The sequence below is a fragment of the Cucumis melo genome, chromosome 8 (genome assembly GCF_025177605.1).
Source record: "Cucumis melo cultivar AY chromosome 8, USDA_Cmelo_AY_1.0, whole genome shotgun sequence".
Classification (NCBI taxonomy): domain Eukaryota; kingdom Viridiplantae; phylum Streptophyta; class Magnoliopsida; order Cucurbitales; family Cucurbitaceae; genus Cucumis; species Cucumis melo.
The window spans coordinates 7,764,029-7,776,626 of NC_066864.1; the positions used below are offsets into that span (position 1 = coordinate 7,764,029).

The window sequence follows — 12,598 nt, forward strand, 5'->3', positions numbered from 1 at the left end:
TCTATTTGTTGGGCTAAAAAACACTTATTTTGAACTTTGATAAACATATTTACAATATGTTTTTTTTTTAACTAATATAGCCAAATGACATATAAATAAACTTTAAACTTTAAATTGGTTGATAATGTGAACTTTTATAAATTTATATTTATCGAGTATAATAAATATGTATTTAATAGACAATCCGAATGTATATTCCCAAACGTTTAAATAGAAAATTGTATACATATGAATTATATTTAAAAAATTAAAAAAATCAAATAATGAATTAATTAATATTAGTTTACATGGTGAGTGACTACAGATAAAATTACTGATTATAAATACATATCCAACCCATTATATCAAAATGTTTTAAGTCAAAATACAATTTCCAAACACATCTGAAAGCCATTAAATATAACTATGTTTTCATTAAATCACCTGTTCCAAATTTATATTTATCCACACAGTTTTTTAGATTTTTTTATCGCAATGTAATAGATTTGTAACCTAACAAATAATCTTTATTTATGGTTCATGAATGAAATATTCATCAATCCCATCTTTCACAATTCAATTAGCTAAAACATCACCATGCCGATGGTTGAGTGAAAAAAGAAAAATAATTATAATGCATTAAGAATTTTATACTTTTTCTTTTTTAACTTTTGAAATAAATATCTATAGAGACTAATGTGACATTACAGCAAAAAAAATAAAAATAAATAAAAAAATAAATAAAAAAATAAATAAACGTTTGGGATTAATTACGAGTTGCCATCTGTCATTCACCCACATCCAATCTACCGCGTGTGGAGTACACGCGCACGCGTTCTCCCTCTCAAACTTTACACCGTTATTCCGTAGAACGCGCGCGCGTGTCTCTCTCTCTCTTCTCACCGCGTATTTTGTTAACCATTTCTAAAGGTCGGTGTTTTTGGACACTGTCGATAAAAGAGAAAAAAAGAAGGGAATATGATTACAAAATTAATCATGTAATTAAATTAAACTAATTTTTAATTAATTAAATTCCACCAGCTACAAATCTTCTTTCTCTCTTCTTCTCTTTTAAATCTCCTCTCCCCCTTCATTTGCTCGACCATTACATTTCATCCTCTCTGCCGGAGAAAAATGGAGGAATAGTTTCAATCCCCTTTTTCGTCTTTCTTTTCTAGATCTGTTCTTTTCTAGGTAAGCTATGGCGCTATTGTTTACTCTCGGCTGTTTATATCGCTTAGATCTCGTTCATTATCCTTTTTTTTTTTTTTTCCCTTTCTTTCTTTCCTTACATTCAGCATATTTTAGCTTTTTTTTTTTGCTCTGTTTTTTTTTTTTTTTCTTTTCATTTTTACTCGTTTTTAGTGTAGATCTAATTTGGTTCTTGGTTAACTATGGTTCTTTGTTGCTGTTTTGGTTCGCATTGGTGTCTGATTTATTCGTTTTTGTGCTGTTTGAATGTAGATCTGATGGAGTTTGTTTATATTCTTGTTGTTTTTAATTGCACGTCAGTGAATGATGTTGTGTTTTCATTATAACTTTACGTGGTTTTTGGATTTTGTTTATGCGAGTGATATCTGTTTTTGTTCTCTATTCTGGATCGACCTTATTTTGTATGGATGTACTAAATCATTGCTTTATATGATTTAATGTGTATCGAAGTTGATTTACTTGATCTTCATTGTCTATGTCAGTTGTCACCATTTCAGTGAGTGTTTGATTGCGGAAATTGTGCCGTGAATTTTGGCTGATTTTTCTTCGTTGAATACTTTTCAATGTTCTAGTCAGATTTGTGATACATTTCTCTTAAATTGGATTTCTGTTTTATCGGGCTTTTAATTGTTCGTCTGACGTTGATGTTTGAACGGCTTTTGGGACCAAGTTTCACTTTTCATGATATCTTTTGCTAGTATGAATGCAGGCTGTCGGTGATCTTTGTGTATTCAACTAATGGATACTTTTTTTTTCTTTTTCTAATTGAAGAATCTGTTTATTCCCTTTCCATTCTCAGGTGCAAACTCGTTAGGATTTAACGTTACAAACAGAAATGGCATTGGGGAAGTATTCGAGAGTAGATAATCGAAGGTCCTCGTCGAGTTATTGCTCAACAGTGACCATTGTTGTATTCGTTGCTTTGTGTTTGGTTGGAATATGGATGTTAACGTCATCATCTGTAGTTCCGGTTCAGAATATTGATGTGCCACAGGAGAACAAAAATCTGGCAAAAAGTCAAGTGATCGAGACCAATGAGGGCAAAACTCAGCCTTTTGAAGATAATCCAGGAGATTTGCCTGATGATGCAAGGAAAGGGGACGACAATGAAGGTTCTAATCAGCAGGAAAATCAGGAAGAGAAGCCTGAAGAGAAACCCGAGGAGAAGCCAGAAGAGAAGCCGGAAGAGAAACCGGAAGAGAAGCCTGAAGAGAAGCCTGAAGAGAAGCTTGAAGAGAAGCCCGAAGAACAGAATGAGGACAAGAACGGAGGGAATGAGGAAACTAAACCAGATGATGGAAGAACAACAGAAGATGGTGAATCAAAGGAGGAAAATGCAGAACAAGGTTCTGAATCTAAGTCCGAGGGTGGTGACAATGGATCTGGTGGACAAGGAGATTCTGAGGAGAATTCGAATGAGAAACAATCAAATTCAAATGATACAGACGAGAAAAAGGATGAGGAGAAAAAAACTGATGACTCAAATGATACCAAAGATGGAGAAAACAATAACGGTCAGGAAGGAGAGAATGTGAAGCTAGAAGAAAAAAACACTGATGATACAAATGAAAATAACCAATCCAAAACTAGTGAAGAGTTTCCTTCTGGTGCTCAGTCGGAGCTTTTGAATGAAACATCAACACAAAATGGGGCATGGTCAACTCAAGCAGCAGAGTCAAAGAATGAAAAAGAGACTCAAAGATCTTCCACGAAGCAATCTGGGTATGTGTGGAAACTTTGCAACGTTACTGCTGGATCAGATTACATTCCTTGCCTTGACAATTTGCAAGCAATTAGGAGTCTTCCAAGTACAAAACATTATGAACATCGAGAGAGGCATTGTCCTGAAGAACCTCCCACCTGCCTTGTTTCACTTCCAGAGGGCTACAGACGCCCAATTGCTTGGCCAACTAGCAGGGAAAAGGTTTAAGAGATCTAACAATTTTAATTCAGAAAATACGTATTATGTTATAGGTTTAGTTTTCTATTTTTCTTTTCCTTCCATCCCTTGATGATCTAATTGAGTGTGTTTCTGCAGATATGGTACTATAATGTTCCCCACACAAAACTTGCTGAAGTTAAGGGACATCAAAATTGGGTTAAGGTTTCTGGTGAGTACTTAACATTTCCTGGTGGTGGGACCCAGTTCAAGCACGGTGCTCTTCACTATATTGACTTCATACAGGAGGTAACATTCTTTTCCTTGAGCTCCTGTTAGTATAATATGTTAAAATGCCCATTTGGTTTCCACGTTACCATCCCTACCATTGGTGGTTGTGTCTTTTATCTATTCTACGTCCTCCACCATAGCTTTATTTTACACAGTCAAGTTTATCATTAGCATTCTAGCTGGAACTCAGTCAGGAATATTGATCAACCTCAATATTAGCCTACCCCCCATATTGACAGATAGCACCTCCACCTTCCTCTGTGTTTACACGAAGAGGTGTAATGTATAACATTACCAAACACAAAAAAAGTTCTCAGTAACATTTGGAAAGCTCACGATTTTTTTTTTCTATTCTTAGGAAAAAAAGTTCTTATTTTGTGAAGTCTTTGTTATTGATGCTTTGGATTGGAGGAAGTCTTGTTGTATGATATTGATAATTGATCAACGATGCTAATGGTGTATATATTTTTGTATGATCATTCTGATTTTTTTATTTCCGGCTACTTCTTTGGAAAATATTTTTGAGTGATTTTGTTAATGTATACAATTTCATGCAATCCAATAATAGACGAAGACGACTGTAGTCTTATAGACTTATTGAACTGAAGAACAACATTTTGTGATTTATGCTTAACAACCTTTTGCAAATGCACAATTTTTCTTACTGATGCAGTCTGTCAATGACCTCGCTTGGGGAAAACGATCACGTGTAATTCTGGATGTTGGATGTGGGGTGGCCAGCTTTGGAGGATTTCTTTTCGAAAGAGATGTACTAACCATGTCATTGGCCCCAAAAGATGAACATGAAGCACAAGTCCAGTTTGCACTTGAGAGGGGAATTCCCGCTATATCTGCCGTTATGGGTACAAAAAGACTTCCCTACCCAGGAAGAGTTTACGATATTGTCCATTGTGCTCGTTGCAGGGTACCGTGGCACATAGAAGGTAATGTGATGATTAGTATGTCTGAGTTAATACTTACTCTCAATTCTTGCGATTTTGGCTAAATTTCTATTGTTTGGAACCATGATCACTTTGATATATCATATGGTACTTCATCTTATCAGTGACTGAAGTTAAACATTTTGTGAATAGCTCGAGTTTGAATGCTCACTTCTGAAGAAACTGTGCAGGTGGCAAACTTCTGTTAGAGCTAAATCGTTTGTTGCGGCCTGGTGGCTTCTTCGTGTGGTCTGCTACACCAGTCTATCAGAAGAATGCAGAAGATGCTGGAATATGGAATGGTTGGCAATTTTCTAAACCCCTATCGTCCTTTGAAAATTTAAGCTAGAAATTTACATTTTAAACTAGAGAGCTTCAAAAAATTAGAGTTCTAATAGCTTTGTATCTGGTGGAACCATTTTGCAGCCATGAAAGAACTGACGAAAGCAATGTGCTGGGAACTTGTATCAATTAACAAGGATACAGTGAATGGCGTTAGTGCAGCCATATATAGGAAACCTACTAATAATGATTGCTATGAGCAGAGATCTGAAAAAGAGCCGCCTCTCTGCCCTGATTCGGATGATTCAAATGCAGCATGGTACTTATCTTTTATGATTTTAGTTTCCCCAGTTAAGAAAATGTTTACTTTCAACTATCCAAGATCCAATTTCTAGGAATAAGGATTAAATAGATAATGAGCCTCGGTCCACTATCATTCCCCTTCATATATGCCTTCTTCATTCTCTTATTTCTAAGTTCAGCTTGGACAAATTTAGAATGTAAACCAAGACAGATTTTCTTTCCCCAAATGCAAATACTTATTTAAAAAGCAAGTTTTATAGCTTTGTGGCTGCCACTGAATTTGTTCAAACCTTCTGCAGGAACGTGCCACTCCAGGCATGCATGCACAAAATATCGACGAATGAATCAGAGCGTGGTTCTAAATGGCCAGAGCAATGGCCATCAAGGTTGGAGAAACCACCATACTGGTTGTTGGATTCTCAGGTTGGAGTTTATGGAAGAGCTGCTCCAGAGGATTTCACTGCAGATCATAAACACTGGAATCGGGTCGTGACAAAGTCGTATCTATCTGGCATGGGAATCGACTGGTCAACTGTGCGAAATGTCATGGACATGAGAGCTGTCTATGGAGGGTAAGATTCTCCTTCCCCCTCACAGGAAATATACTTCAAGTTATAGCTATCATCATATTTGTCATTGCCAATTAACTTTTTCATTTAATTTATATCTTTTACTTCGTCTTCTTTAGGTTGAGTTGTTTAATATTAGAATCCTCAGGGGTATAGAAAGGATGAATTGTTCTAGTGGTAAATCGACAAACGATAAAAAATAGAAAACATACAGTGTAAAGAAATCGACACACATTTGCTAGGTTCGATCACTCAAATACAACATTCTTCATTTTTCTTTGTATATATGAATGGTTCTTCACTTCCTCACAGATTTGCTGCTGCATTGAAAAATTTGAAAGTATGGGTTATGAACGTTGTCTCAATAGACTCTGCTGATACTCTCCCAATTATCTTCGAACGAGGTTTATTCGGCATATATCACGACTGGTGCGAATCCTTCAACACCTACCCAAGGTCATACGACCTTCTTCATGCAGATCATCTTTTCTCCAAGGTCAAAACAAGGTGAGTTTAGCATACTACATTAACACCATCATTCATCACTCCTTTCCTGGGCTCCAATCTAAACTAAGTGCTTAACTCAATCGACACACAGGTGCAATATAGCCGCTTTAGTTGCAGAGACCGACCGAATCCTCCGACCAGAAGGGAAACTCATAGTTCGGGACAATTCGGAAACAGTAAACGAGCTCGAAAGCATGTTCAAGTCAATGAAATGGGAGGTTCGGTTTACTTACTTCAAAGACAATGAAGCATTGCTGTGTGTTCAGAAATCAATGTGGCGACCAAATGAATCGGAAACACTCCAATATGCAATTGCTTAGAGGAGGCCATGGGTGTGTGTCTTCATTATCACCATCTTCTTCCAGTTCCCACTTTACTGGTTGGCAGCAAAGAAGGGAAAAGGTTAGGTCAAATTCTTTTTTGTTATTCAAAGTTTCGATTATATTATGGCAATGGTTACTTCCTAATTAGGCAGTGTAATTCATCTCATCTCATCGAGAGGCCTTTGAGAGTAATTCATTTTTCTTCTACTCACTCACTCCACCTTTGCAACCTATTCCTTCTTCAAAGGCTTTTGTTCAATTTTCCTTGTACTCTATGATACTCAAATAGTTATTAATGAAAAATCGTATACATTCTTGCATGTATTTATCTACATTCAAATCAATTAAGTACGGTTGCTAATTTCTTTTTATTTTGCTTTTAATTCTCTTCGTAATGATTAAAAGTACTTTTCAAACTAAATATATTAATTTCACGAATTTAATGAAGTTTATGAAAGGTTGGTCTGCCTCCTTCTATTACAGTGTCACATACTTGTGTTTGTATTAACTAAATGCACATGACTTTTAAATATAATAAAGAAGATGTATCGGAGTAATTGCAATATTTATTAATGTTTTAGGTGAAATATGTGATCTTGCCGGTGTTTTGTCTTTAGATGCTTTCGCATGAAATTGAAAATCTCAAGCTGCTTCCACTTTAGGATTTTGAATTCTAAAATTTGGGTTTGTTTTCTCTCATTTTCATCTTCCTTAAATGAATTGCTTAACTTCGTTGCAAAAGAAAATGCAAATTTATAAATGGAAAATTATTCTAAATAATGAAAACTTTCTAATATAAAGTATAGTTAAAATATTATATCTATTATTTATGTTCATCTTTATCATATATCATAATAGATGAATTGTGATATTTTATTATAATCTTTATAAATATTTTGTTTTATCTTTCATAATAAAAAACAAATTATTAACCTTTTATTGAAAAAAAAACCAATAACTCACTACACTTGACTTTTATCATAAATACAAATATTTTACGCACTCTCTCTTTGAAAATAGCCCCCTATTCATGGAAAAGAGTGTTAAAATTTTTTTAGTAAGAATTCAAATATTATCTTCAACAAAAATCAAAATCTTATAAAGAAAAATGAGAAAATGACACATCTAAAATTAAAAAGCGACTTTCTTATTTCAATAAAAATTTGTTCCTGTGAGTTTTAACCACAATATAGTTTCTTTAAATAACAACAATATAGTTTTTTTCTCCTTTTGTTTGTTTCCCCATTCAAATTAATTTAAAGACAACGTAGGAACTAATTTCAATTATTTTTAGTTTGTTTGTTTTCATTCAAATTATTAATTAACATATCAAAAATAAAATCTATAAGCTTACAATTGAATCCAACCAAGTTGAATTCATCTGATAAAATATATCCCAACCATCTCGAAGAGAACATTTATAAAACCTATATAAAGTATTATCAACTACTCTAGTTGTTAACTTTTAAAGCAAGTTGTGAAAATCAAGTCCTGCCAACTACCTTAAATCTAAAGCAAGTTGTAAATAATTACAGAATTTAAAAAAGTGTTACACTAAATGGATTTTTTTAAACTAAAAACAAATCATATTTTAGGTTAGTCGTCTTTTTTACTAGTTTGTAGGGCAAGAAAGCATCTTTAAGTTTTTAAATCTAAAAGCCAAAGGTTGTTTGGAATGTTACAAGAATGTGATGATTTGGGTGTTTTTGGTTGATTTAACAATTGAAATGACTTTTGTTGCATTTGTAAATATATTTCGTTCTTTCAAAATTATCAGAGAGAATAACAAAATTGCTCATAATTTAACATCTTTGGCACATACTCTACAGGATCTCCTGGATTCTAGAAATTAGAAAGATGACTTTTCAAATAATATTATTTCTTTATTCTTGCAAGTGAGTGACGGTTTTTGTTTGTTGGTGTGGTAGATAGCTATTTGCTTCGTTTTTAATATATTTTCCTTCAAAGAACATTTCAACCGATGAAGATGTGTTTTTGTTTTTTCCTTAAAATATTTTACGTAAATCTTTGTTGTTTTAGATATACTTTCAATGCCCCTTTTTGTTACATTATAACATTGTCTATTTCGACCATAAAATTTTATGATTTTACTTTTAGTTTTAACCAAAAAAATTCCTCATATTGCTAGATATAGTATTCATTTCTTATAAACTCATAACCGTCTTATTGAGGCAGTGTGAAACTTTGATTACATTTCTAACGTATTTAATTTAAAATTATAGTTATCGACAAATAAAATTGGTCACTTTTTTAAAAATAATAATTCCAATTTGACATATTAAAGTTTCTTTCTTAATAATTAGGGTTAGTTAAACTTAACCTAATCTTACCGTGCTAATTCAACACTATTTAATAAGAGTATTGAGGTTAGGTGTTCAAATATTTCATCGTCTTATGTCATATTGAAATAAAAACAATTAAGAAAAAACCAATTATTTAAGAATAAACTTTGTGATCTTAAATTTAAAAGCCATATTTGTTTACTACAAATTTATTTATTTCGTTTTTTTATTATCATAAATTATAATAAAAATTTCAAATAAAAATGATGTCTTTTATGTGTATGTATGTAGTTATGTACTGCCTTTTAACTAAATATAGATAGTGATTAAAATCTAACTTTAATAACAATGACGATATAATTAGACTTTAATATGTTTAATCCTACATCTAAAAAGTTAGAAAGCACATTTAGTAGAGGAATAGAATCCCCAACTTTTATATTAATTTTATTTGATTTTAATTAATATTTGAATTTTGTTTCCAATAATGTTTTTGAATATCGCAATAATATACTAACTTGTTTATAAATATAGAAAAACTTTACTTTATAGATCACGATAGACTCAAATAAAAATTATAGATATTGATAAATGTCTGTTTGGGTCTATCACGATCTATCTCATTAATAGAAAGTAAAATTTTACTATATCTGTAAATATTTTCAACACAATTTTATTCTCGTTCAAATTTCAAAATTTACACATATAATCACATTTGATATCTGTTAATTAATTAATTAATTTATAATAATCATAAACTAGAATTTTAAATTCAAGTTTAACGGTAAAAAGTAATTATTTTTTAAAAAAATTCAAAAATAGAAAAAGTACATTTTATTTATACTTCATAGAACAAAACCACAAAAAAGATAAAATTCATTGTATTAACTTTCTATGAAATGTAAATATTTTTCAAAATGTTATACTTTTTTTTGTAATTTTTCTATTTTAAATTAACGGAAGATACTTTGTAGACAATATAAAATATATTATTTATATCTAATTAAACCTATTTTAGTTCTATCTGGAAGCGTCTGGGGACAAGAAGTTAATTAGTTTATTTGAGTTATAGTAGTTTGAAGTTAATTAGTTTAGTTGAGTTGTAGTAATTTGTGTTTCGAAGAATAAATTATCTTAATTCATGTTCTAATAACATGCATTTAATAGGAGTTTAAATCACTTAACAAAATAGTAATAAATAATATAAAAGTAAAAGTTGTAGTAAATGATAGTTGTGAAATAATTAATTAGAGAGCAGAGAAATAATATTATAGGAAGGAGTAGGTTATTGAAGTTTTAGATCATTATTTCTTTAACCTCTTGTAACGACCCAACTTTTTTATACTAAGTTGAGGTTGTTATTAAAAGAAAACAATGACAAGAGACACTTTTTGAAACGAGGGAAGAATAAATTTTCATTAAAAACGGAATATTAAAACACTGAAACATAGACGCGGAAGCAAAACTGAGTCCTCATATGGCATGTCACGGATCCTTCTTTGTCGCTCGCCAGCTTTCCTCTACCTTTACTTTCGCCTGAAATGTTAAACATAGAAAGAGTGAGTATAAACATATACTCAGTAAGGGACCTACTACTAGTCCCGCTAGGTACTAGTCCCGCTAGGTGTCTGTTAACTTCCCATTAGAGTCCTGAAAATGGTACCCAATCTCTGGCACGTTCCCAAACACGTGCAACATGCGCTCCCGTAGGAACGAAAATCTGGTCTTCGGTGTCCCGAAGGAGCACCTAGGACATGCTGGTCTGTAGTGAACCCGGGGGTAACACTAAGACAATCGGGATGCGAGGACCCCGTCGAATCACTCGAATCATATCTATATCCATGCTAGACTGGCGTCCCGTCGAACCACACAGTCCTAAATAGGTGGTGATCCCGAAGGACACCCATGCAGGTACGACTCTAATAGACAAAGTTAACAGAACACCCTATCCATAGCATGTAGCATAACATAACATCATAACATGACATGAGTATTAATCTTAACGTCCTTAATCATGTGATTAATATATCATACATTAACAATCATCAACAGTCATCAACAACATACTACCGGTCATTAACATAACATCAGTCATCATCATCAATCATCAACATAATAATCTCAGTCATCATCATCAACATCAATACAATGACAGCCATTATCAGTAGCATCAAGTTATGCATTTTAGCTACCATCAATGCATAATCATAATTACATGCGGTCTCTTAAATTCAGTTCGAAGGTCTAGTAGGAGAATCTCTTACCTGGAGATTTTAGCCAAACAAAGGTACTCCCTAGTTGACAGTAAAATTCTCCAATTAACTTGATCCTAATCATAAAAGGAACACTTAGTATCTTAATTAATGAAATTAGCAATTGGCTAACATCCAAAAATTCTCCCAAATTAATTAACTTTCTAAAAAAAGAGGTTGAAACCAATTCAACCTTGATTGGGAAAAATCCAAGATTTAAATCTTAAAAAGTTTAGCCAATTGAACCTTTAAAGAAACCTCAAATAGATCCAAAATTAAATTAATAAAATATTAATTTAATTTCATTTGCTTACCAAGGTTACTCAAATGGAGGTTGGAAAATCCTCTTATCCTTGATGAAAAATTCTATCACTTTAAATTCTCAAGCTTCCACAAAGAGACCAATCTTAACTGACAGCAGAGGGTTATCTTAGAGAAGAAAGCCAAAGCCTACGGCGGAAAGATCTTGAAGATGATGAACTTTTTTTCTTTTTCCTTTATTTCCATCTTAAGCATTCCAATGCTATTTATAGACCCAAATAGTAACAATAATATTTATTATTATTATTTCCTTTTCCTTTTTCTTTTAGGATATATATATATATATAATACCAAAAAAATATACATATATCTTTATTCTCATTATCTTTCCTAAATAAATGCCTTAATCTTAGGCTTTTATAACCATTAATAATAATAATGATGATTCTTTATTATTATTATTTTTTTCTCACCAAAATCTACAATAAACATATATATTTATTTAAACCATTATTCTCTCTTATAAATAAATATATATCTTTTTCGTCCAATCAAATCCACCATCTCTCTCCTTATGGATTATCTTCTTTTCCAAACAAATATAATTATATTCCAACATATAATTAACTTCACTTTTCCATATTATTAATTAAATATATATATCCACATATATATACTCAATTAATTACAATTCCACCAAAATTAACTTTTCCCTCCAGAATCTTAAATTAACTTAAATCCTCAATTCTTTTAATCAATCAAATCTTTTCCAATAAATCACTTATAACTTCCAACATAAATTATCTTAACCCAACCATAACAATTTCACTCTAGAATCAAAATTTATCTTTCAACGGAATAATTAGTTATCATCCACAATAATTAATTATTATTTACCTTTCTTCCAAAATAATTAATTATTATTTATCTTTCTCCAAAAATAATTAATTATCTTCCACAATAATTAATTATTATTTATTTTTCTCCAAAAATAATTATCTTTTCCTTTAATGTAATAATTATATATATATTTACACATATACATATAATTATTAAATCTCCAACAAACTTTACACCCCACAATTTAATTAAATAACATCCATAATTATTTAATTAAATTCAACTTCAACAACACTAAAAATCCACAACTTTACTTAATTCTCTTAACTTACCATCTAATCAAAATCTCAACAAACAACACATGTCAAAACCTCTAATTAATTAAATATTCATCCAACAAATATTTAATTAATTTCAATTCCCACATAAATCAAATAATTCTCGTTAAATGGATTCAAAATAAGCCCAATAAATTATCTAAATTTTTGGGGCGATACAGCTCTAAAGTAATCGTAGCTTGTCAACTCTCAAATAAGAGGTTGAATTTTCCCACCGCCATATATCGTCCAAATATATATATATATATATATATATATATATATATATATATATATATATATATATATATATTCATAGACATGTTGCAGTTCTTCCAT

General features: G+C 31.6%; 1 protein-coding gene across 1 annotated transcript; it reads left to right on the top strand.

Moving 5' to 3' along the window:
- The first annotated feature begins 929 nt into the window (after window positions 1-929).
- On the top strand, window positions 930-6,606 carry LOC103500955 (probable methyltransferase PMT26). The gene is made up of 9 exons (XM_008464427.2): window positions 930-1,173; window positions 1,991-3,115; window positions 3,230-3,379; window positions 4,035-4,305; window positions 4,494-4,604; window positions 4,729-4,903; window positions 5,187-5,459; window positions 5,769-5,963; window positions 6,055-6,606. The coding sequence occupies exons 2-9, from the start codon at window positions 2,027-2,029 to the stop codon at window positions 6,281-6,283; spliced, it is 2,493 nt and encodes an 830-aa protein (XP_008462649.2). The 5' UTR covers window positions 930-1,173; window positions 1,991-2,026; the 3' UTR covers window positions 6,284-6,606.
- The last annotated feature ends 5,992 nt before the right edge of the window (window positions 6,607-12,598 follow it).

Coding starts and splice junctions, on each gene's coding strand:
- LOC103500955 (XM_008464427.2), top strand. CDS start 2,027: ATGGCATTGGGGAAGTATTCGAGAGTAGATAATCGAAGGTCCTCGTCG. Junction 4,306..4,493: donor GGTACCGTGGCACATAGAAG/GTAATGTGATGA, acceptor GAAACTGTGCAG/GTGGCAAACTTCTGTTAGAG. Junction 4,904..5,186: donor GATGATTCAAATGCAGCATG/GTACTTATCTTT, acceptor AACCTTCTGCAG/GAACGTGCCACTCCAGGCAT.